This window comes from Pieris brassicae, chromosome 1 (genome assembly GCF_905147105.1).
Source record: "Pieris brassicae chromosome 1, ilPieBrab1.1, whole genome shotgun sequence".
In the NCBI taxonomy this organism is placed as follows: Eukaryota; Metazoa; Arthropoda; class Insecta; order Lepidoptera; family Pieridae; genus Pieris; species Pieris brassicae.
In genome coordinates this window covers 14,904,524-14,929,665 of record NC_059665.1, presented here as the reverse complement: position 1 = coordinate 14,929,665, position 25,142 = coordinate 14,904,524, and the positions used below count along the sequence as shown (strand labels likewise).

General features: G+C 38.3%; 2 protein-coding genes across 2 annotated transcripts in view; one reads left to right on the top strand and one right to left on the bottom strand.

The window, feature by feature from the left end:
• The window catches only part of LOC123709698 (paired box protein Pax-6), a 48,142-nt gene that overhangs the window by 22,210 nt on the left and 790 nt on the right, over positions 1–25,142 (top strand). The window contains exons 4-8 of the mRNA XM_045661205.1: positions 534–747; positions 14,478–14,630; positions 16,237–16,319; positions 21,539–21,714; positions 22,417–22,577. Coding sequence (XP_045517161.1) covers positions 534–747; positions 14,478–14,630; positions 16,237–16,319; positions 21,539–21,714; positions 22,417–22,577 — 787 coding nt within the window. The remainder of the gene's footprint in view (positions 1–533; positions 748–14,477; positions 14,631–16,236; positions 16,320–21,538; positions 21,715–22,416; positions 22,578–25,142) is intronic.
• Positions 8,745–10,891, bottom strand: LOC123709693. The gene is made up of 2 exons (XM_045661191.1): positions 9,284–10,891; positions 8,745–9,209 (listed from the first exon to the last, which is right to left on the bottom strand). Exon 1 carries the CDS (start codon positions 10,788–10,790, stop codon positions 9,459–9,461), a length of 1,332 nt encoding a protein of 443 aa, XP_045517147.1. The 5' UTR covers positions 10,791–10,891; the 3' UTR covers positions 8,745–9,209; positions 9,284–9,458.

Here is a 25,142-nt window from a genome sequence, read left to right as displayed (position 1 = left end):
TTGCCAATAGCAACCTTAAAACATAGATATTATCTAGGGAGACCCACATATACTACTAATAGAATACGTGTGTCAGGTTTTTACGCATGCGTGCTTTTTCGCCGAAAGTAGATGGATATTGGGGTTTTTAGGCCCTGAAGGGGTGAAGGGTGGGGGGAGGGAATGCCCTAATCTGTGTCCCTTTGAGGCTCCCGATTGGAATTTAGTAATCATATTAAATTTTAAATTAGACCTGCTTGGAAGTTAGGGCGGTACGCAATTTGTTTCCCATTAAATAGTTGTTTACTGGGTGTACTTTGATTAGGGGACATGAATAAGAATGAGATGTAGATGTAGGTTTGTATTCGAAGACAATATATTTAAATAAAAAATCTTTGACATGAGCACCTTAAGCAAAACTTTTAACTAATATCAAAGTTTGCAGTATATCTAGTTTTATTGTTTGAATGGCTTATATGTGGCGATTACCTACCTACCTCTTCTGTTGAAGAAATAATTCATGAGATGTTATTCATTTATAAACCATCCAACAGGTATCATCGATAAACCGCGTATTAAGAAACCTGGCATCACAGAAAGAGCAAGCTGCGTCTGCGCAGAACGACAGTGTATATGAGAAGCTACGTATGTTCAATGGACAGGCGGCGACGGGTTGGTGGTACCCTGGTCTTCCCACCGCCCCAGCACCTACCATCCCAGCCCCACTACCACCACAGTTGAATAGACCAACGGAAGAACATAAACGAGGTAAGTCTGATGGATGATAAAATAATATTCTAGATAAACAGCCTCTCAGAGTCTTTCAGCAAGAACCAAACATGATATAAAATGTTTTGTTGCCCTATTCATCAGTGTTTAACTAATCAGGCTATTAAGAAAATACTTTAAGTTGTGTTGAAATCAACTACAACATATTAATAGTAGAGATGATGTAATGAACGTCTCTGAGTACAACATGCCTTTAGAAGACATCTATGAAAACGTAAACACTGTTCCTTGTACTAATAAAAACAGGTGACAATTGTTGTAGCAAATTTGGGGTCATTCACCGCTCAAAGGTCACGACCTCATTATCACTGTCAGTTAAGCGATATAATTTACAGTAGTAGCACGAAGAAACACATGTCAAAAATATACAATATCGAACAGAAACAATTAAAATCTTTTTGAACGCATTTTAATGGAGATGATTATATATTATTTAGTATATGATATATCAGATATTCGCCTACAGACTATATCTGTCTATTAGTAAATAATACAACACATAATGTACAACCCAAGATACGCGTAGAGAATAAAAGGAAGTTGTAGAGGGCGCTGTGTCGCCAGCCGTCGCAAAGATGTCGTTTTTCCATTTCTCTTTGACGCGAGATCTTGTCCGCACTTTAACCTTTTATTTCCAGCAATAGGTATTTGTTATTCAGGAATCTCTTTCACTGTAATAATATTTCACTGAATTTAAATATTACAATAATTTATTTGCGTATATATGGTTTAAAAATATTATGGTGGTACAATCTAAACTTTACATCTGCCACACATAATGTTGTGTAAATTTGTCGAAAATAAATAAATGTATGTGTATAACGATCAGTCGATAATAATAAATAAAATATATCAATGGCGCTATAGGTCTGGGCCTCAGATTTCTTTGTTTCATGGTTAATTGTTAATAAAATAAGCAAGTAGGTGATCAGCCTTCTGTGCCTGACGCACACCGTCAACTTTTTGGTTCTAAGGCCAGCCAGTTTCCTCACGATGTTATCCTTCACCGTTAGAGCGAATGTTAAATGCGTACATAGAAAGAAAGTCCATTGGTCCATTGGTGCAGAGCCGGGGATCGACCTTAGGGATGAGAGTCGCATGCTGAAGCTACTAGGCCAACACTGTTCTCAGAATCGATAATACGTTTCGATCGGATCACGAATTTCTAATATATGGATAAAATCATTTGGAAGTACATGTAAATAATATCATCCTTTCTCGTAAGTCCTATTTAAAGAATAAAAGGCATAACTTTCTGAACTAAATCAGAACTGAAGTCGTATTGTTATTTCCGTGAAATAACGAGATTCAAGCTGCTCCAATTGTAGATAATTATCTTGTAGGTATTTCAAGAGAGAGACATTGTTAATGAGATTACAATTTAATGATTTCACTTCAGTTTAGACATCCTGAAACTTGCGTATAGCTTTTGTTCTAAACTCAAACATATTGTGTGGCACATTATGTGTCCTCTTTAGTCGATATTAGGCGGTAATAATTAAATTAATATTTTGTCTTTAATTCTTATTATTATTAAAGCTTCATTTTTATAGCTTTACATTTCTTAATATGAGTTTTACTTGTGTTAGAATAATATCTAAAAAATTAAGTAAAAAAGTAAGTATAGCAATTTTATTTTATTAAAAAAAAAACTTCTTTATAGGCGTTGTAAAAAAAATTACCGTCACATTTTTCTGTTACGCGTCACATTCGTGGGATACGCGCCATATTTTTCTTGTCCCTACAACCGTTGATTCGAACAGATTCGAAGCCATTAATAAGAAAAATATATAATAACTATAACAATTATAGTAATAATTCTATTACAATTAATGAAATTCTGTAATAATCTTAGTAGTGAAAAGGTAAAATGAAATAATTGTATTATTTGTATTCATGTCTATTAGAATAAAAGCCTTTTGTTAAACTTTATCTAATTAAACTTTTTTAACCAATTTCTATAAAGTTGCATAGTTGCGTTTTAAGAAAAATAAGGTCATAAAGAAGTTTCACTTCTTACGTATGTAGTACACGCACACATTTTTGCTTTGTCAGTAGTCTATATTTAATTAAAAATTTTAAGCGTTAGATTTTCCGTCTAAATTAGCACTCAGACGCTAAACACGTGACAAGAAACAGTAATTTTGTGTTGGCTGTGCCAAAAATTTAACTCCGTTTTATCTAATTATGAAAGTTATGTTACTCTTATGAAGGACAAACGCTAAGTCGTTTAATTTAACGTGGTTAGTGTGTGTACTCTCATCCCTGAGGTCGTCGGTTCGATCCTCCAATGGACTTTCTAGCCATTTCTCTCGCTCGTACGGTGAAGGCTGATCACCTACTCGCCTATTAGAAAACAACGATCACGAAACAGATACAGAAATCTGATGCTAAGACCAAGGATTTTATCACCATAAAGAAACATATCAGATAGTTTTTTATATTTTTTTTTGTTGTGTTATTTGTTTTCTACGATTCTGAAATAACTATTTTGTAATATGGATTGTATTGTAAAGGAACGTCTCAAGTCGAAAGCATTTTTGAAATTATTCTACTTAGCGCTAAGTTTTGATTTCGAATGTACCAATTCATTAGACCCAAAAAATCTTCTAAAGAAAAATTCCAGCATAAAAAATTATCTACATGCCCTCTTTGTCTTGAGTCTTCCATTAAAGTACAATGGTAGATTTATAGTTATTAAAATATTGCCAGATAAAAAAAGCGTTTACTGTTAGGTTACAACAGCATTAAATCTTTAAGTATTAGTGACGTCTTAATATCCCCGAATTAGCATAATTTTCATTTTAACTACGAGAGAACTAACGTATACGAATACCTGGCCCACAGATAAAATCAGCGGTCGGTTTACAAATAATTATACAAATTGCGTGCGCACACGGTTTTAGAACATAAACATGACAGTGTGCACGGCGGTTTAGCTTAATTAATCTACAAATATCATAAGTTCTATAGGGAAAGGTTTTATAAAAACAAGGTTAAGAATTAATATATTCGAACTTTTATTGTTTGGACGGACCACACGGCAAGAGCAACAGAAAAGTGGAGCATGACAATAATCAACTGGTGCCCAAGGCATAAAGCAAAACAGGAAGACAATTTAGAAGGTGTTTAGACCAGATTAAGGAAATAACAGGTGCTTCATGGCAGGGAGATGGCGGAATTTGGAGAAGGCTTATGCTAAAAGGGCACACAGATCTAGAAATATAGATATGTTTGATTGTCAAAGGATCTGAAGTAATCCAGTTATCCAAGTACACAGCCTATATACTCTCTGTTTTATAGATTCTTATCCAAATTATAGTATTCCTTGGATATATATCATAGAAAATTGTATTATTAAATGAAATTGCAGCTGGTTATTAGCAATAGGGTTACGCAGCAACGCGACAAACTATCAATTACATAATCGTTCAATTTGAAGTACACTTGTGAACGATATGAATGAGTGAATGAAACAATAGCTTTTTAATTGAACGAAGAGTGAATGTAGTTCAATTGACTTTAAAATCGAAAGTGTGCTCGACGGAGTAGCACGTGTTGCAAAGTTAATGGGCAGACCGCTTCTGCATCGCTGCACACACTGTTTGATTTGAAATCGATACCTTTTATTATTGTTGATCTTGTTTTTGTTCTAAATTTAAAAAATAGGGTGTAATTTATGGCACTCACTAATGCATACCATTTAATATTATAAAATGCCTGATTAATATATTATATTGAAATAATACTAAAGTAATAAAAATTCGCTGTGTTGTGTGTTGTCCCGAAATTAAAACCATCAGTAATTATTACCATGTCTCGTAATGGTCTCTACTCAATAAAAACTAAACATTATCTGCCCCAACTAAGTAATTTAGATGACCCCAAAATAAAGCGAATTCTTGATTACAAGTAACCACTAACCGTGACCCTAGTTTTTCCCTCGACGCTCGTAAAGTGTGTGGAATTAGCAATACGGTTCAAGTTGGGAGAGATCTTGTCTAAATGGCTGATCTTTGATTATAAATAAGGGTGAAGGGCGGGAATGACATGTCATTAAATTGTAATAAATAAGGCGCTTAGTAGCTGTTTGATAGATGTTATGAACGATGAACGATGAATGGGATATGCAATTGAGTGGTGAATTGTAATTTCAAAATTGGAATTACTTTTCGATATTCTAAACGTCTTTTCTCTTTCAAGAATTATATCGAAACTTTCGAGTAATAAACTTATAGAGAACTGCCTACATACTAGTTTTGTATTTAGATTTTCCTTAAAAGAACATGAAAGTAATTTTATATTGCGGTAAATAGGTCCTCCTTATATTGAATTGCGGAAGCGTGCCGAATTAGGCGAAATGCGTCTTGTCCGGCTGAAGAAGGTCGCGAGAAAGGCCGTCCGTAAGTGACAAGCTAATGCGTATAAGCGGAATTTATGTTTATTAAATTCACCAACGATTTAATAATGTAAACGCAGCGTTAGTTGATAATGGTGTTTGACGTGTGTCGAGTTCGTTGACTATTGTTATATAAATTAATTTATATGGGTTAAAATCTAAAAATTAATGCCAAAATATTTCATATTAAAACAAAAATATCGAAGGCTTTGCGAAAATATTCTTGATTTGAGTCCACTGTAGTATCGCTTATGCTTTGCACAGGCGATTTGAGTGACAGTATCGATCTAACATAATCGCTCGCCAGCGATCGCCCCCGACAACCGCGTCCACGCTCCGATGGCTTCAATTCTATCGCGTCTCCTTATTTCCACAATTTTTTATCTTCTTTTTATTACACTCACTGGTAGTGATTTTAATATTTCTATGTTGAAGTGGATTTCTTTTGTTTTTATTTAATAGGATAAACTTTTACGTTTCGTATATATGATGTATATACTTCTTAGTGCTTTTTAAAGCCACATCTAAAATGAAACCAATTCTACTTAGGGTCTAACCCTAAAGAGCTAATTATTAAAGGCCGGCAACACACCCGCGAGCCCTTTGTCATGGAGGTTAGGTTTAGGTTTAGGTAGGTGGACTCAATTTCCGCACTTAGACACGTAGTCGGTCCGTTGTGCGTAGAAGCCCTGGCTAATTTAGCCAGCCCAACTCCTTCCAGAAGCACAGAAGTCTCCCGGGCACTTCACAGGCTTCGCGGAGCGACCTCACTGTTCCGAGGATTTTTGTACGTTGATTAGCCACAGCCTCGCATTCCAGGACTACGTGGGTGACTGATTCCTCTGCGCTGAAACAGCCTCTGCACAAGGGGCTGTCTGTTGCGCCTAGGACGAAAAGATGTTTGTTAAGGAGACAATGGCCCGTGATTGTCCCTATGATTGTTTTGAGATTGGTTCTGTTCAGGTTTAGAAGTCGCTTAGTAAGTTGTGGGTTCACAGCCGGCAGAGCCATTTTGGACTGTTTGCAATCTACACTTCGCGACCATCGTTGATTCTGGAGTACAGTGGATCTCTGGCGAATCCAGGTTCGAACTAGCGAGAAGGGCAAGGGAAGGAGCGGATGCGGGCCAGCAGGTATCATACCAGAGCCTCTTCTCGCAAGCTCGTCGGCTGCATCGTTGCCGAGAGAGCCACTGTGTCCCTTAATCCACTGTAAGGTAACTCTATTTGTTAGAGCTATTGCCTCCAGTGCTTCGTGACACTCCAGTATTAGTTTGCTGTTTGTGTTTTCGTTACCGAGCGCCATCAGCACGGATGCACTGTCCGATATGAGCTTAATGTAAAAGTCGTTGACTCCCATCCGCTGTACGGCTCTGGCTGCTTCGGTTAGAGCGACACATTCACATTGGAAGATTGTGCTTTGTGTGCCCAGAGGTAGGTGTATGTTGATGTTGAGATCAAAGGAGAAAATACCAGCGCCTGAGCCACACCCTGTTTTTGAGCCATCAGTGTATATACGTAGCTCATTCAGGGGCGACTGATCTTGCTCCTCTTCTCTCAGTTGTATAAGATATTTCTTGTTGAATATTAATTGATTAGTGATTCTGTCACATGGCGCAGCTATAAGAGGTTGGTACTCTATTGCCCTGTTGAGAATCACTGTGTGTGAACTGTAGTGGTTTTTTCCCCATAGGTCCAATACCATAAGCCTGATGGCCGCAAGTGCCGCCTCCTGCTGTATGTGTAGGTCTAGAGGTAAGATTTGCAGGGCTATCTCCATTGCTGCGGTCGGAGTTGTTCTCATACAACCGCTAGTAGCGGACAAGGCAAGCCTTTGGAAGCGTCCCAGTTTCGTGATCGCCATTTGAAGTTCAGATCTTGGCCACCAAACCAGGGCTCCATAGGCCAGCATTGGCCTGATTATGGCAGTGTATAGCCATAATGTTATTTTAGGCGATAAGCCCCATTTCACGCCTAGCATCTTTTTGCATTGATAGAAGGCGATCGTTGCTTTGCTCAGTTTGTGTTCTAGGTGTTTGTTCCAGAGCAGTTTACTGTCCAGAATCACACCCAAGTACTTTATTTCATTTTTGAGTTTGAGTTGTGTGTTGAAGAGTTTTGGAGGCCTGTGTGGTCCCAGAACCCTCCGGTTTGTAAAGAGTATTAGCTCTGTTTTTGATGGGTTGACAGATAGCTCGTGCTTGTTGCACCATCTCTCAATTACTTTGAAAGCCCTTCCCATGAGATCGCATAGGGTACTTTCAAAGCTTCCCGATATCAAGATAGCTATGTCGTCCGCATAACCCACTGTGTAGAGGTTGCCAGCGTTGAGTTCTGTGATGAGCTCGTTAACTACGAGGTTCCACAGTAGCGGCGATAAGACACCACCTTGCGGGCAGCCTCTGCTGACAATGCCCCGTGTCGTGGAATTAACAGTGAACTGTATAGCTCGTTGTTTTAGCATGTTGTTTATCCACCCTATCAGGGTTGATGATACTCCACATGTAACGAGTGCTCTGGTAATGCTCGTGAAGTTTGTTTTGTCAAAAGCGCCTTCGATGTCAATAAATGCACCAAGGGTTGACTGTTTTAACTTCAGGGAGTCGCCAATGCGAGACACAACGTTGTGGAGTGAGGAATCCGTTGACTTGCCTGGGCTGTAGGCATGCTGATTTGGGTGCAGGAATTTGGATAGCGATACCTGGCTACGTATTTCCAGATCTCCAAGCCTCTCCATTGTTTTTAACAGGAAAGATGTGAGGCTTATGGGTCTGAAGGATTTTGCCTGGGTATAGTCCTCTCTGCCTGGTTTTGGGATGAATATTATTTTCACTTCCCTCCATTTCAAGGGTATGTAGCGGTGGGCTATACATGCTCGGAAGATTGAGACAAGATAGTCCACCAAAAGGTTTCCACTCCATCTTAGTAGGCCTGGGAAGATGCCATCCAGGCCAGCCGCTTTGAATGGTAGGAAGGAGTTGATTGCCCATGTTACTTTTTCATATGTGATTATTTTGTGAGCTACATTCCAGTCTGAGTCGGTGGTGGCACTTTCTGAGTAGGGTTGCCATGCTTGGTCGTTGGCAATTATGCAGCCTGGAAAGTGTGTTTCCATCAGTAGTTCACATGTTTCTGCATCGGTTTTTGTAAATGATTTATCAGGTTTTTTAAGACAACCAATTGAGTGATAAGGCTCACTAGAGAGGCATGATTTCACTCTGGTTGCCTGGTTGTTGCTTTCAATGCTGGTGCAGAAGTGTCTCCAGCACTCTTGCTTCCTAGAGCGTAAAAGTTTTTTGAATCGTCTTCTCGCGATTGTGTACTTGTCCCAGTCGGCAGGTAAACGGGTATTTCCTGCTCTATTGAACAGCTTCCTGACCTTCTTTCGGTGTCTCTCCAGTTCGGGGCACCACCAGTTATGTCTACTCCCCCACCTAGGCATGGTAAGGGGACACGACCGTTCAAAGCTGGTCTGGAGTAGGGACGTTAGGTTATTTACATGTTTGTCTATGTCTTGTGCATCAATGGTAGTTGGTATTGTTAGTTTGCTTACCTCTGAGCCGATTATATTGTAAAATTTTACTGAATCAGTTCTCCGAGGTATGCGTCGTGGTTGTGGTTTAGGTAGCTCCCCTTTGATTGTAAAGCGGATCCACCTGTGATCTGAGCATGATAGCTCTCTGGAGACATGCCAATCCTGTATGTGATCTGACAGACCAGAGGTCACCATTGTTAGATCGATTATGGTTTGCGAGCGTGCGTTGATAAAGGTTGGTTCAGAGCCGCTGTTTGCTAAGATAAGATTATTGCTAAGAATGAAGTTAAGCATATTCTCACCTCGAGCGTTGGTATTTGCATTACCCCATAGCGTGTGGTGCGCGTTGGAGTCTGCTGCGATTATAAGCTCCAGTTTCTCCCTCTCACAGTAGTCAGCCAGAAGGCCGAGTTCTGGAGTGGGCACGTCCTCGTCACCCGGTAGGTAGGCGGACGCCAGGACGATGTCTGGATGTGCGTCCCTAGGTAACCTAATGGTTGTAAGGTCCCTTGAACACAGTTCGTTAATTAGGTATGCTGGTACATGTTTAGGTATGATAATGCAGGTTCTTGGGTTACTTACTGAGGTATCCAGCAAAAGTTTACCACCGGTGTTACCCAGGCCGCATACCTTGCCATTCCTGATCCACGGCTCCTGGATCGCGGCAATGGTCTTCGGGTTGGTCTCCAGCAGTCTGCGTAGTGAAGCCGACGCTGTTTGGCTGTGCTGGAGGTTTGTCTGGATAAGGTCAGTCCGGTTAGGGGGAGGAGCGCAAACAGCTGTCGCTGAATTCACTCCCCCCTGTCTCCTGAAAGAACTCGTCATCCGAGGTTAGTTGCACCGGTGAGGGTGGTTGTTGAACTGTCTCCATGGGGACGTTTACCTCGGCAACCGCGGCTATCTCCGTCGTTGACGAGGGCGGCTTTGGCCCCGAGGATCCCGTCCCCGATGTACTGGCAGTAGTTACTGTGGCGGCAGCTACCACTGAGGGTTCATCCTTTTCCAGAATTCGGATATAGATGTTCCCCATCAGATAGTAGATGCGACGTTCGTGTGCCTTGATCTTTGAGATCTCATATTCCGGAACACGAAGGAACAAAGATACGCCTGTCGGGTCCTGTGTTCTACGTTCGTGAGTCAGGGTCCAAGATCTGATGTTTAGGTGGCGGTTTTGCCTGGTGATCAGTTTCCGTAAAGTTTCCGTGCTACCAGTGAACTCTGGAACATGCAGTAAGCACGGCACCTTCTTCGGAATGTCTGACTGAGGCCGTACCACCAGTTTGGTGTCCGGTATCGGATTGTTGATGACATCGCATGCTCCGGTAAGCCATCCCAGCGTGTAGGTATCCTCGCACCAAGTTTTGAGGACACCATCTGAGAAGTGGGCTCTTCCCCGGAATCTGATGTCGTTGGGTTCAGTTGCTAGGGTAGCTTCAAGATCCGCCATGAGCTCATCTTGAATTTTACCCTCGATTTGTAGGCGGATGTTATCTGCCTGTTCTTGTGTCATGTCTATAAAGGGCTCAGTCATCACGGCAACACAAAGCTCGTTGGCTTTGTAGGATGCTGCCGCTTCCGCGTAACTGGCCGAGGTCCCTGACTCCAGCCGGAGTTTGTTAGGTTTAACCCTTTTACTCTCCCCAGTCGGTGTCACGGTTTCCTCTGGCCGATCGCGTTTCTGGCCCTTTGTTTGTTGTTTGGTTTGGTTTGGGTTTTTGGTTTGGTACCCCCCTCTAGGTCCTTTACCGCACCTAGAGCCAATAGGCTTGAGCGCGGCAGAGGACCCAGTCGGCTTCGGTGCCCTTTTCCCGCGTCCTGCAGTTGTGGTAACCGCGGGGGCAGTTCCAGGGTTCTCAGGTATCCTCTGAGAGCCGGTAATCAGCTGTTGCTGTTCCGTCGCTCTTTTGGCCTTCCTGAGCCGTCGCCTTTTTGAGGAGCTTAGGACCATCCTGGGAGTCGATTCCTGAATCGCTGATTTCAGGGCCGACATGTCCATGGTCGAGGTTTGTGCACTGGACGTGCTCATCGTCGCAGCCTCGGTCTTCCGCATCGATCTTGCTTCGGATGCCCCCCCTATGGACGCAGACATTGCTGTATCATCCTTCGGAGTTGCTATCTTCTGCTCGACCGACGCAGTCAGCCTGGCCGCAACAGTGGACGCATCCTTGTGTGGTGGTGTATGAGATACCATTGGAGTTAAGGGTGCATCCCGGTTTGGCGCTTCCTCAGCCGCTGCCCTCTCCTTTGGTGCCTCGGACGCTGCCCTATTGGGTGCATCCGTTTGCGAGATAGGGGCATCAGAGTATCGTGTCACTGGTGACTTGCACCTCAACACGTCCTGCGACGCAACCCTGTTTATGTTAGTTTTAGGCGCATCTGTGGATGCAGCCTTTTGTTGGTTTGTGTGTTTTGTCTCTCTATCCATGTGGTGGTATGAAATAGATTCACCGTCGGAGCTCTCCACCCGCCACGGAGCCCTCAAGTCGGGGACGTCCCTTGCTCAGCAAGCGACGTCAGAGCTACTCCTTCGGTATAGAGTCAGCGTGTAGAGGGGCAGGCGCGTCCGCACGCCGCAAGAGAGTACGGAGCTGTTCGCATCCCGAGACGATGACGCAAACTCACCCCGAGTCCCGTGCCACGCCGACGCCCCCCCCACCCACACCCCGACTCTCGCTTGGTAGCCCTCTTACGGGATACCACAGCCGGTTGACCGTGGTCAGCTAATCCACGGCCTCCTCGGTGTGAGGGGAAATCCAGACCAAAGAGGTGTGTTGTGTGCAGCGCACAACTGTACCGGCGCACTACTCCACTCAACCTCCAGGACTCCTTCATCCCCCCGTACGGGTCCCCGCGCACGGCACAAACACGCGGGAGGTCATTTACTGTCCACCGTCCTTTTATTTTGGATGATGAACTCGCAAGGACATGACCTCTACATCCCTGCAAAAGTTCGCTTGGTGGTTTTAGTTACGTCTAATACATAGGGTATTAGACCAAAAACAGGGTTGGCAACCTCGGGAAGGTTAGTCCACCAAACTTGCCTTGGGGATCACAGCGACCTGCGCTACCCCCAAGACCACGCCTCCCTACCCATCAGAAGGATGTGGTAGGGTGGGTTTGCACCTATGCTACCATGCTAATGCAAGCATGTCGTGCTGGAAACCGTAGAAGCATAGATCCAAACCCAACCCCATTTTGTCATGGAGGATGTCCAAACGACTTAGGGTTGAAAAAGAGCGTGCCACTTTAGAAAGGCCAGCAACACAAAGGAGTGTGTCAATTCCTAAATTCGGGCAACACACTTGCGAGCCTTCTGGCATTGGGACTGTCCAATCGTTTGTGAGTAAGTATCACCATTTACAACTAAAACTTAACTTAATCAGAAAGTATCCTGAAGTCAAAGGTACCAATTGTTTGTTGAGCAGCTGTCTATATGTAAGTTGTCTTATAAGTAAGAATACATACTGAAATAACTACTCAAAATTATGTATTGTATATATCTCCCACGAGTGTACGATTCAATGTATTACGTGATTCACTCGTTGTTATCGGAAAGTTCTTCGGTCTTTGTAGGTTTTATTATAACCTAGTATAGTTTTGAATTCCTTTATATATTTAATAACTTTTTCTTTGTAGTGTTTTACAGATTATGTTTTTAAAGCATACAAATAAATCTAAAGAAATAAAAAAAATTCCAAAGCTTACCTTAGTATTTAAACAAAGATCGGTATTTACATGCATATGTATATATTAAAGTGTGTGATAATATGTCATTATGTACATTAATACAAAAAAAAACAAGTATTGTGTCTATTTATCGGAGTGATTATATTATAGATCTAAATTAAATCCAATTACAACTGTTAATAGAATTTAACCGCCTATTATCATAAAATACTTATAAAGCATTACCAATTTTTTATTAATTATTAAACATTACACACGTCATAGTCCTGATATTGGCTGAACTTTGTCCTTTTTATTTAAAAAAAAATAAGCGTCACAGATATATTCAAATTGATTTGATTCATTTACAAAATTCATTTACAAATTGATTTGATATTAAGTTAACATACATACATATGTGTAGTAAACACGTGCACTCAACTATTCTCTTTTATATTTTGTTTGAGAATAATAATATGTATTTATAAGTGGTATAAAACCTTGTTTAAATTGCAAAAATATTTACAAACATAAGATATATGTTATATACGCTGTTGGTTACCTAATATAAAGAAAAAACAAAACGTTTTCACTCTGTGAAATAATCGACTTCTACCGGAATCTAAGTTTGCGTCACCCTCCATGTCTCATTTGAAAATGACATCGGGCGCGCACACCGCGGCAATCAATCAAACTTGTCAACCGAGAGATGCATCAATCTTGTGACGTCAATGTTGCCAATAAACGGTTTCAAGTGTTGCCATACTTTTGTATCAAGATTTTAATTTTAGGCAAGAATAGGCACGTTTAGGTATTCCGTATGTGTACCACAGCTCTTCACGTATATATCGCCTACTCTAAGCAATACATTAATTTAAAAAGTAATAAAAACTATATGAAACTAAACACGGTTGGTTAGCCACACTCGCTAAGTGTAAGACCAAAAATAATAAATGTTAATTTCCCTTTATGAAGTGCAAAATTCTGTTTATAACTATATCCGAAAATATATAACCAGATCTCGTTTCTTAAAAATTCATACGAATTAGTAATAACGATAGACAGTGCTGTCAAAATTGCATTAATTAAATCATTTTCCATAACTGGTCGTTGTTTAAGGCAGTTTTGGCCGCGTACCACCATTATGGTACTCAAGTATTTCCAAAACAATTTAGGGTCCTTCAAGGAAGCCTACCAATTATTTAAAGACCAGCGACGGTTCGAGAGCCCTCCAGTATTGACAGTGTCCACGGGCCTATGACTTAACATCGGGCTCTAACACTTTAAAATGCATCTAAAAGTTTTAGACATCTTTGCAATATAATTGATGACAATTACTTCGAGTAAGCGTACAATGCGAATGAGGCACGGGCTATCAGAAAAATGTGACAGATTGCGTAACAGACCCTCTATTCACTGGAGTCAGCTATCCGTGTGGCCATTACAGTACCGGGAATCGAACTCAAGTACTCAAACCATAAAGCAAATTAATCAATTAGCAAAGGGCATGTCGACATTACGAGTAACGTTTAATTTTGTGTATCACCCCTCTAGGGGAAACAACCAGGGTAGGATGGCCCATTGTGTGGAAGTTTTTTGAGGGGAAAAAGGGTCAGACTGATGGTATTTTTGTTCTTTGGGGGGCAATTGTGTAGTTTCGCTGACGCATTTGGCTGATGTGAGTGTGTTGATAGTTCATGATGAAGAGGACGTTCAACAATTTAATTTGATAAATGAATCTTTTTATCTATGTTACTTGAAACTCTGAAAGACATTTTAGATTTTAAGTGTAATTAATGGACAATGTACAATTTAAAGAGATTTGATTTGTGATAAGATTTCTGTGACCTCTTTCTAGCTTAATTATGTTTTCTCAATAGGCAAATAGGTTGTGTCCAAACGCAGTGCATTTTTTGGTGCCAGGCATATCTTTTTCGCAAATTAGTTTAAATTAAACTAGGCACGTTGAAAAAAACTTATCATTAGTTAAGACTATTGCGCCTATCCATTATATTCCTATATTATTCTAACCCGTTATTAAAAATTTTACCTTATGCCTTCATGGTTCATAGTTCAGTGTTGAGTTTATTCAAAGGCTTTAATTCTTTAGCAGACACGCTACAATCGGAAGCAGGCTCTGACGGGAACAGTGAGCATGCGTCATCGGGAGACGAGGACTCTCAAATGAGACTTAGACTAAAACGGAAGCTCCAGAGAAACAGAACCTCCTTCACTAACGATCAAATAGATAGTTTGGAAAAAGGTAAGCTTAGAAAACTTTTTCAGTAAATCTTTGTTATAAAAAAATAAAAAGAAATCAATGGCGCTACAACCTTTTTAGGTCTGGCCCTCAGATATCTGTATCTGTTTCATAATCATTTTGTTAATTTAATTTAAATTCTAAAAAAAGATTTGTTATATATACATTAAAAGCTTGCAACACAACTGATAATTCAATGATGTTTGCATATATCGTGAGATAAAACAGATACCAAAATAGCTAGGTTATATGATGTTTACTAAATATAATTAATAATACTGGAATAAGTAAAAATTATTACAACTTTTGTTTAAATAATAAAAATAGATTTAGGATATATCTAACGTAACCATACACTAGCCTACGAGTGTAGCATTGTAGCTGTGACCTATTTGTTCTACGTGCTACGGACATAAGTGTCGACTATAGTTGGCAATGTTTGATTTCCGTCAAAACAATAAGGTTCACTAGTAATACCAAAAGCCATGTAACTTGGTTATTACTAAGATATCATCTAAGCAGATGCAATATGGTAGACACTATACATGAAAAATAGCTAATAAACGTAGCATTTATATCTGGCAAAATCAAATCTAGATTAAATTCGTTTACAGCATAAAAATATCCAGATAATACCTTAACTTAAACGACTTTCAAATTTTATTACTATTCAAAAAACAAAAGCGTCTTACATTTCTCTCTCAGTCTTCCCAATTCTGGTGTAGAATTAAGTACCAAAATCATATGTGGAATTGGTGACTGCGTAGGACAGTTCTTAAGCTCCACTCAAACAGCAGAGCCTCCGGAATCTGAAACAGTCTTGAACTTTCATAGCAACGTGCAAAAAATACCATAAAAATCAAAGTCTAAGACATACTAACTCTTATCAGTCAACATTGATTAGATATTGCATAAAAAAATTGCGGTAAGCAATAAAAACATAAATAACGCCCCCGCAAACTAATAATTACCACTTGTAAAGCCGAGTTAAGGACATCAAACACTCACTAGGCCCCCGGGACTTCATAAACCTATTTGGGAATGTCCCTTTATTTATTATTTGCAATAACTGTTATTAGCAAATAAATATTTTCCCGTGTTTGCTTTCCTCTTGGGACATGGCATTGTGCCCAATTATACCGTGTTAATACGCTTTTGTTTGTTTCTCGTATTGTTTTTCTTATGACATTCTACTGATGAGTTTTCTTCGATGTAATTTAAGTTATGAAAGTTGGATGGGGACCTGTCTTTCACTTGCCATTTTCTTGCAAATACAATCTCTTAAACGTTGATATTTTTTATTATTTCAACAATATATAAAACTTTATATATTCCATTTTGATTAGGTCTAAGTGTTTACACTAAATTCTAAATTCTGTTGGGACATTGAGTATATAGTTGCCTACAGCCGTAAAGGCAGCATACGGCATTTACGTAATACATTTCACGAAATCATCCACCTGAATGAGCACTCTATAATATTATCTATACATATTCTAAATTACGATATAATTACATTATTCAATTAGAACATTACACTGTACTTTATACCAATATTCGTATTGGAATCCAAAACCAATTCGAAATTTAAATTTAAACTTGTCCACAGAGTTCGAGCGCACCCACTACCCGGATGTCTTCGCGCGGGAACGACTGGCCGAAAAGATTGGATTGCCTGAGGCACGTATCCAGGTAAAATAAAATCCAGTTTACGCCGCGGTAAGGTGGCTATATTGTCTATGCCTCTAACACTACCGCTGGTTAAATACTAAAACTGGCATAACTTTACCGCACCTTGCAACCTATAGCATGCTATAACCCTAAAGGTTCTAATATAAGTTTTTCATGCAATTTACGTATTTTGCAAGCATTGATTGTCTTACTTCAACAAGGAGGGCGACAGGTGAAGTAAGTTTAATTAAAATATATTTGTCAAGGAAAACTAACACCACAAACAAGGTGTTCTGAGAATAAGTAAGAAGAAAACGCAAAGTATTGGGTTCATAGCTCAACCGATGTCCTGCGTAGACACCTGTAGCGTTAAATTGTTTAATATAAAAATCTAAGTTAATTTACAGCTCGCATAAAACGGGTAGCTTTATTAAAAACCGGACTATGGATGCGTTTATAAGGCCGTGTTTACACTGTCTGTTTATATAGGCCCGGGCCGCATGTAGATGCGTCTTTAGCAAACAGACTAAAAAAACAAGGGCCATATTATAAGCCCGATGTGTAAATATGTAATACATAGATTGAACAAACATAGCGATTGGGGAATTGTAAATTTGTTATGCCATATTGTTTGGATTTTTATGTTTGGTTTTGAATATTGTTCGAACTTTACATTTAAACATATGAACAATAAATATGTTTAAATATATATATCAACTTATACGTTATAAAATATTAGAAATACAATAAATAGGTATATGTCTCTAAGTTGTCCCAATTCTTCTATTTATTTTAAAGCCTCGTTTAACAAAATATTAGTTGATCAATGAAATTTAATTAATGTTATTAAATTTCAAAACAATTTACGTCGACTGCGCACTTATTTAATTATAAATTATTTTTAAAATATATTAGCACTTATATAAAAATGTCAGCGTCACTAACGTACGGCCATTCGAGCATGTAAAGCACTCGTGCCATTACCCGACACCGCATTAGTGTTGCCAACAGTTTAAAAGATCGTTTATCACTGAACTTGCCAAGTTTTAAAACGCTCTTAATGCGATATTGCAACAAGCTTTTAACAATTTTATTTTATTGAATTAGCGCTCGACTTTCATTTGTTTTAATTTCTTCGCTTTAGCCGAGTTTGATTATCCAAGTGAAGTTGAAAGTTCTGGGTTCAGTTTTAGGGGACAAAATATAAACAACACAGCAGAAATATTCATTACAGAAATGTGATTCTTAAGTACAAACAGAGCCTTTATTATAACTTTCCTCTCTCGAAGCATTACTATTTATTATATACAAAATGTATTAAAATTATACAAATAATTTGAGAATAAATAAGTCAGAGAAAATTCTCAGCCTTCATTATACAAGCGTCATTCTTTCTTAGGCCGTCTTCACTGAATAAAATACTGGCATATATCCAGGCAAAGCACTCACATTAACCTTTCGTCTGCTTAACATTCCCTATGCACGGTCAACGAGTATTCAGGGCTGAAAGCTCTAGAAAATTCCACTACTTAATAAGCGATACATGTATTCATTATGAAAGTATTTCAATGAATGCATTTACACGTTAGGAAAAATATAGCATTGTATCTATGGGCTTTTGTTTGATGAAATAAATGTTCTCGTTGAATCTTACGGAACCAGTATTCTTTTTCTTTTTCCTTAAAAATACCATCTTTCACCTCGACGTCCGTCGTTTCACAACTGAGCGTTTCTTAAAGCATTTGTTGCCGCAATATTAATTTATCCCATATTCATAGATCTAACAACCGAAAATTCCAAACGAATAATTACAGAAATTTTCATTTATATATACAAGTTAAACACAAAACATTGCATATTATAAAAAAGCTCAATGGCGCCATCTATTAATGTAAAATGTTTCTTTCAAAAGCCTATGAATGGAATGTAAAATGCTTTTCGTGTGCTTGAGTCTAAGAAAATATGTAGGCCGTGAAACTCTTATTTATAACCTTTGTACGCCTTTCAACAGTTTTTATTTAAACCTATGTTAAATATTAAGTTGTGATTTCATTTTTAACCTTAATAGCCACGTTTTGTAAGCATTACAGATTACTTACGTACTTAAAAAACTCAGAGGTACTTCATATGAATAAGTTTATAAAGAAACAAAGTTAAAGAAAGTGTCTTTTGGTTATTTAAATCAGTCGTAATATACTCCGTACTATAGATATCGTCAGTCAGTCGTAATATAGACATCTATAGTCAGTCAGTTGATCAGTTTTGTGTATACAAGCTTTGAGTATTTTGCCTGACAGAGACGCATTGACTAGTCGATTGACATAAATCGATACGAATGAATCCTTGTCTTCAACTTTTCCATTTTTATCAACAGCCCTGAAAGAAAATTGTTTCCTAGAGGTCTTGAAATTTAGACTAAATGTAACTTTAATATAGCGCGTTACAGTCCGTATTTCACACAGCAAAGGCTTCTCAGGAGTGCTTTATTTGCACACCACGTGTTGCCCCAGCAATATTTGTTGAAATATATAACGGAATTACTCTAGATACGATACTATTTTAATATGATATTATTGCTTTTACTTTACTGAACTAAGTTAAACCCCCTCAACAGTAAACGCAAACTACATTATTTCGATAACTCGATGCTTTGTTTTACAGGAGTTGTGATCAGTGAAAAACTCGTTAATCATTTTACAAAAATATGGAACAATATTAATTATACAATATTAAATTATATCAGATGGGCAGATACCTGTTCACTATTTTTAAGTAAAGCAATTTGGCGCCTACAAACTCAAAGTATCTAATGTGAACTGTCCCTACAAAATATTTCCTTCAAACGCAGTTTATAAATTCAAATATTCTAGGGAATGTTCAAAATAATATTCACCCTACGTGGGGTTGTATTGATCCCGCAGCCTATAGGAAAAGCGGGGTGGTAAGTTCCTGTAAAGAGGGGAGTGTTTTGAAAAATTGGCACCCACACAGCCTTTACATGAAAACATTGAAAATGTAACCTTATGCTCCCTGTATATGGTTGCGATTTGACTTAAAAATTTCAGGCTTGATAGATTTTGCCTCTGTTCTGTATAGCTCGGTAAATGGATTTTATATTGGATTGGCGATTCTGGTCATGCTACTTAAATATATTATTACAATTGCAGTTATTAAGTTAATACTCATAATTGGTACCTATTTACTGTTTATATTTTAAAATAGTAATTCATATTAAAACAAAACTTTGTGTGGGCGGTGTATCGCAATCCGTTAGTAATTAAATTGTCTGCGGAACAAGTACAGATAAAAAAGATGGAATTATTAAAACAATAATATAACATTGAATTGTGGCTGGGCGGGAGTATAACAGAATTATGGCAAATCTCATTTAGTAGAGCTAACATTTTCGTCCCAACTATGAGGGTAACAATTTATAAAACGGAACGACATAGGCGGGAAACGAGCTGTCATCGCTGTCACTTGAATGTCTGGATAAAAAGAAATGTCATAATATTTCATCATCTTAACAATCTTGAAAGTAGTTTTCGTAAACCTGAGACATATGTATAATATTTAAGTCTTATAAACAATAAAATAAACAAATCAGTGGTGCTACCTTTTTAGGCCTGGGCCACAGATTTCTGTATCTGTTTCATTATCAATTTGCATGCTGTGTCTAACACACGCTGTCGATTTTTTAGGCAATTTTAAGGCAAGCCGGTTTCCTCACGTTGCTTTATTTCACCGTACGAGCGAGTGTAAAATGTACACATATAAAGAAAGTTCATGGGTGCACAGCCGGATATCACACCTACAACCTCAGGGATGAGAGCCGTACGCTGAAGGCCAACGGCTGCATTTTATTCTAATAACTATTTATAAAATGTATAAAAAAATAATGTCTTATTATAGTCTTTAAATACATGAGGAAAGAATAGATTTTTTAATTATTTCAGTAATGTTTGGGTTAGTCCGAGAAATATATTTGCGTAAGATATGAACGAATCACTTTACTTTTTAATGCATTTATTTTGTGTCTTCGTTTGATTAGCTAATGTAATATCTGATGCTAAAAGGGTCTAAAGTAGTCTAAACCTTTATATAAAACCACACTAATAACAAAAAACTAAATGTGTGCGCACGCCCTTTTTCCATTCTGCTGAACCCTCAGACCCTTGCGAACTTTTCCGAGGGACGAAATAAAATATAGTCGGCCACTCGCGATTTCGTCGAGGCTTGGGCAATAATATTATGACATATTACCTCCTAGCCCCCACCGACCTCTTTTGTAAGCGTATAAATTTTCCCTTTTATTTTACCCATGGAAAAAGAAAATTATTTCACAGAATTCTGGGTAATATCCGAAATTATTTTAGGTATACCAAATAGTAGAGGTTTATTTAGAATTGGGGACATTGGTCTGTTACTATTATAAAGAAAAACAAAACAAAATTTTTGATTGTAAGTTCAAAACAATATTTTCAAATGATTTCACTTACAAATCTTAGATCGTTTTAAAACTTTTCTCATTCAGTATTATAATTAGTGTTTCAACTAACAGCTTTGCTTAAACTTATAATATATTCTAGAATAAAACCAGATTATTTGAGAATATTCAGTAAGCTTTGTAATATAACAAAAGCGCGGGAATGCCGGGCGCCATATTGTTACGCCATGACTGTCGGAAGTAAAGCGCACGTGAGCAACGCTTCCGGAGGCGCGTTCCGTTTCACGCAGTTGAATGTCATAATATTGTGGCAACTGAACTTAGAATTTCGCTTATACTTTATTAAATAGTAAGATTAATTGCCTAACTATGTATCAAAAGTCCACTAACCAAAAGGTTATCTATATGAGTAAATGGAAAATGGTTTTAATATTAATACATAAGTATATTTCAGAATATTTTAAGCCCTGGATTTAATAACAAACTCCTATTTTTGACTTGAATATTTATGTTGCATATGCATTGTTATTTATATCGTTGTATAAAATCAAAATCCAATTCCTTACTGTGTCCATTGCGCGAGTATTTTCCCCCTAGATCATTTCTTGCACTTATCTTTTGACCCTGTCGTTGTTGTGTCTATTAATTAATGTATAACAATATAACATCCAAATCTTTAACAATCTACTAATATCTTTATCTTGTTTCAATAGCAACGTTAAGGCAATATGTGTTTAATTATAGATTAAAGCATAATTCAAGGATTCCATTTTTAAATTTCTCGCTTCCACAGGTGTGGTTCTCAAATCGGCGCGCGAAATGGCGTCGCGAAGAGAAGCTGAGAAGTCAAAGACGAGATGCCCCCGCGTCTCCCCCCGCACCCCCGGCCAGGCTTCCTCTCAATGGAGGCTTTAACTCTATGTATAGTCCCATACCGCAACCTATTGCCACGATGGGCGATACCTATAGGTGAGTGGAACAAATAATGCCGTAAACTATATTCTATATCTATAATCTATGTATCGTATAAGTTATAAATCAAAATAATTAATTGAGTAATATGGACGGCCACTAAATAAATCTTAAATCCCATTGACCGTAAAAAATTAACACCTATCAGTTACAACGCAAACTTGTAAGACGTGTAGCAACCAACGCCATCTAACATCGAATAGCTGAACTAAAGTGATAAGGTGAGAAATCGGGCGGCAAAGGTCGCGGCTCCTTGCTTTTCCCGCCAATGCACCGAGACGATCCGAAGTTTACCGCCGAAGGTCGACCGACTTTCCACTCGAATTGATTTTTAATAGTGAACCTACGGGTTTAGCGTTTGTCGGAGCAAATTAACTTAGACGAAGTTCCCACTTTGGCTCAGTCTACGGAATAAATTGAATCGCTTTTTTGTTTGACGCTGTCTTTAGATGCATAATTCTGATTACCAATCTGAGATTTCTTGCATTTCACTGACGCGGTTCTTCTTCATAGCCTATTAAATATCGAACACCCTAGAACCTTTGAAATGCGAATGCGTTGTTTTAGAGGAATACTTTATGATTATAGAACATCAATGCACTACAAAAAAAATATTCTTCAACATTATAATTAATTGCAAGTATTTTAATTAGTTCTAACGTCATTGAATCCATGTATTGACAGTGCGCTTTCCGATAGTTCGATGTCGGGCGGTCTCTCCTCGTCGTGTCTTCAGCAACGGGACAGTGGCTACCCCTACATGTTTGGTGATGTCCTCGGGAGTGGAGGATACTCAAGAGCACCGGCTGCTCATCAGCAGCACCCTGCGTATTCTCAACCTCAAGCGGCTGCCAGTACCGGTATGTATTTATAAATGCATCTATTTGTCAAAGGGTGTTTACACAGAAGATAGAACAGTGCTGGAGTTAAAACAATTAGGAGTAAGGGCTTTTTTAATGGTTCTTTCTTGATTACGTGATCATAAAGAACGGACGGTAAAGTCTGGCGAAAGATGAACAAAATGGTTTTAAAGGTTAAGCCGTAAACCAATCTATCATATTCATGGTTTGTAAACATATTTAAAGAGCTTAACAATGGTTACTCAAATTTAAGAACTTATTTCATCGTTATGAGCAGTGTTCGCCTAGTGGCTTCAGCGTGCTACTCTCATCCCTGAGGTCGTAGGTTCGAGCCTCGGCTCTGGACTCTTTCTATGTGCGCATTTAACATTCGCTCGAACGGTGAAGGAAAACATCGTGAGGAAACCGATGTGCCTTAGACCCAAAATGTCGATGGCGTTTGTCAGACAAGAGGCTGATCCCCTACTTGCCTATGCTGACTGACATCATGAAACAGGTACAGAAATCTGAGGTCCAGACCTCACAAGGTTGTAGCGCCACTGGTTATTATTTCATCGTAATATAAACGTAATATGACGCTTAAGCATAAGATTATTTTCGAAAACTGGTTGGAAAATCTCACTCTGCAATCGGAAATTTTCGCGTCTGTATCAAAATCGGCAAAATCAGGTCTTGAAAAATATTTACCAACTTCGTAATAAAATGTAAAAAACGCTGAGTCAAGAGCCGGGGGCGCACAAGACCGCGACATGACGGGGAAACAAAAAATAAAGGAAAAAGAAAAAATGGAAGTTCGAGCCCCAATTGGATTTGCCGTTGTCTGTTCCTTACAAATGGCTTTTAAATTGATTTTGAATATTGAGCTCTTTTCAAAAACAGTATTCGATTGTAACGTAAAGTTTTGGTTGGACTATTATGCTAAACAACTATTACTAACTCAAGGTTCTAATGGAATTGATACCTAGAAAATAATTATTCTTTAAAAATCTGTGTCTATGTATGCTTTACAATCATAAAAATCAGTAGCGCCAACCTTTTTAGGTCTGGTTCTCAGATTTATATATCTGTTTCATGATCATTTGTCAATCTAATAGGTGATCAGGCTCCTGACACATGCCGTCGAATGTTTGGGTCAAACGCAGTTTCATCACGTTGCTTTTCTTTACCGTTCGAGCGAATGTAAAGTGCGCACAAAGAAAGCACAGGTGCACAGCCGGGGATCGAACCTACGACCTTAGGGATGAAAGGTCAAGCTAAAGCCACTGGGTCTTCACTGCTCTTAATCATTCTTTACATGCTGACAAATTTCAGCCAAATTCGGAAGCGAATATAATAGTTATTTTTAAAGATTACGAAAGAAAACTAGCTTTTCAATTCACTGTTGGAATGAAATAGATTTTATTATGTCAGATATCGTCTTTAATTAAGAACAAAGGCGAATCTCACAATACGCGTACATAAGCAGTGCATAAGATAATATTTCGTGTTCGCGAAATGTACTAGATATTTGTAATAACGATGTTTCCTTTGGCATCGCCATTGTTTTAAAAAGCCATAACTTTGCCATTCGATGTTATATATCATGCAGCGGACATTTTTACCGGTAGGTGGCGGAAAACGGTATGAATTATTGTTGTTGGCGCGTTTCATTGTTCCATTGCAGAGTTTTCAACGTCAACCGCGAACAAAGGAGTTTTTCACAATTCAAAATGCACGGTTTCGTTTCATTTACTCTTTGCACTCCTTCCAGCGAACCATTTCCAGTTTTATTTAATAATGAAATCGTTTTTGGGTATCAGTTCACTTGATATTGATTATTGCTAATGGAATGCCCGCGTACAATGTACGTGGCTTCGATATGTTATGATGAATCATTCGATCTGCAATATCTTAAAGTATAGTTATGCAATCAAACATTTTTCTTATTTAATTCAACAATATAAATCTCCATTATAATAGGATGTAATAGGTTCCGGGTAACAACCCGTTCATATATTCTTCATACAATAACGATCTATCTTCATAAAGTGACATGGAACCAGACCATTGAACAAACGAGTCTCAAAGGAGCTGTTAACTGGTGATAATCGTGAGCACACCCCTTTTCTTATCACCACGCCGCACGCGTCTGAGTATTATACGTCAATATAAGTCGTAAATTGTTTTATTTTGAGTTCAAATCTTAATAATGGGCAATATATTTATTGGATGACTAAAAACAAAAAAACTTTCTATTCGATTATCAAGACGTGACTATAAATATTCAAAATTATTTAATATATTACTTGCCTATGCGTTAATTTTTACAAATACCATTTCTAAACTAATTATTAAGACGTTCTTTACAATACTGTTTAATATATATATATTGTAGGTACGTAGACAAGACAAGATTAGGTCAAATTATATAACATTATTATTATGCCCGAGATTAGACGTCAAATTCCATACACATGCCATACATAATCTAATACGAAACCTATTAACATCATGCATCAGTATCGGCATATGTCTAATAGGATTCCAATTGCATTCCATTACACACAATCGTGTTATCTCGGATAT

Excerpts from the sequence above, each read along its gene's own strand:
- LOC123709693 (XM_045661191.1), bottom strand. The coding sequence starts at position 10,790 with ATGTCTGCGTCCATAGGGGGGGCATCCGAAGCAAGATCGATGCGGAAG.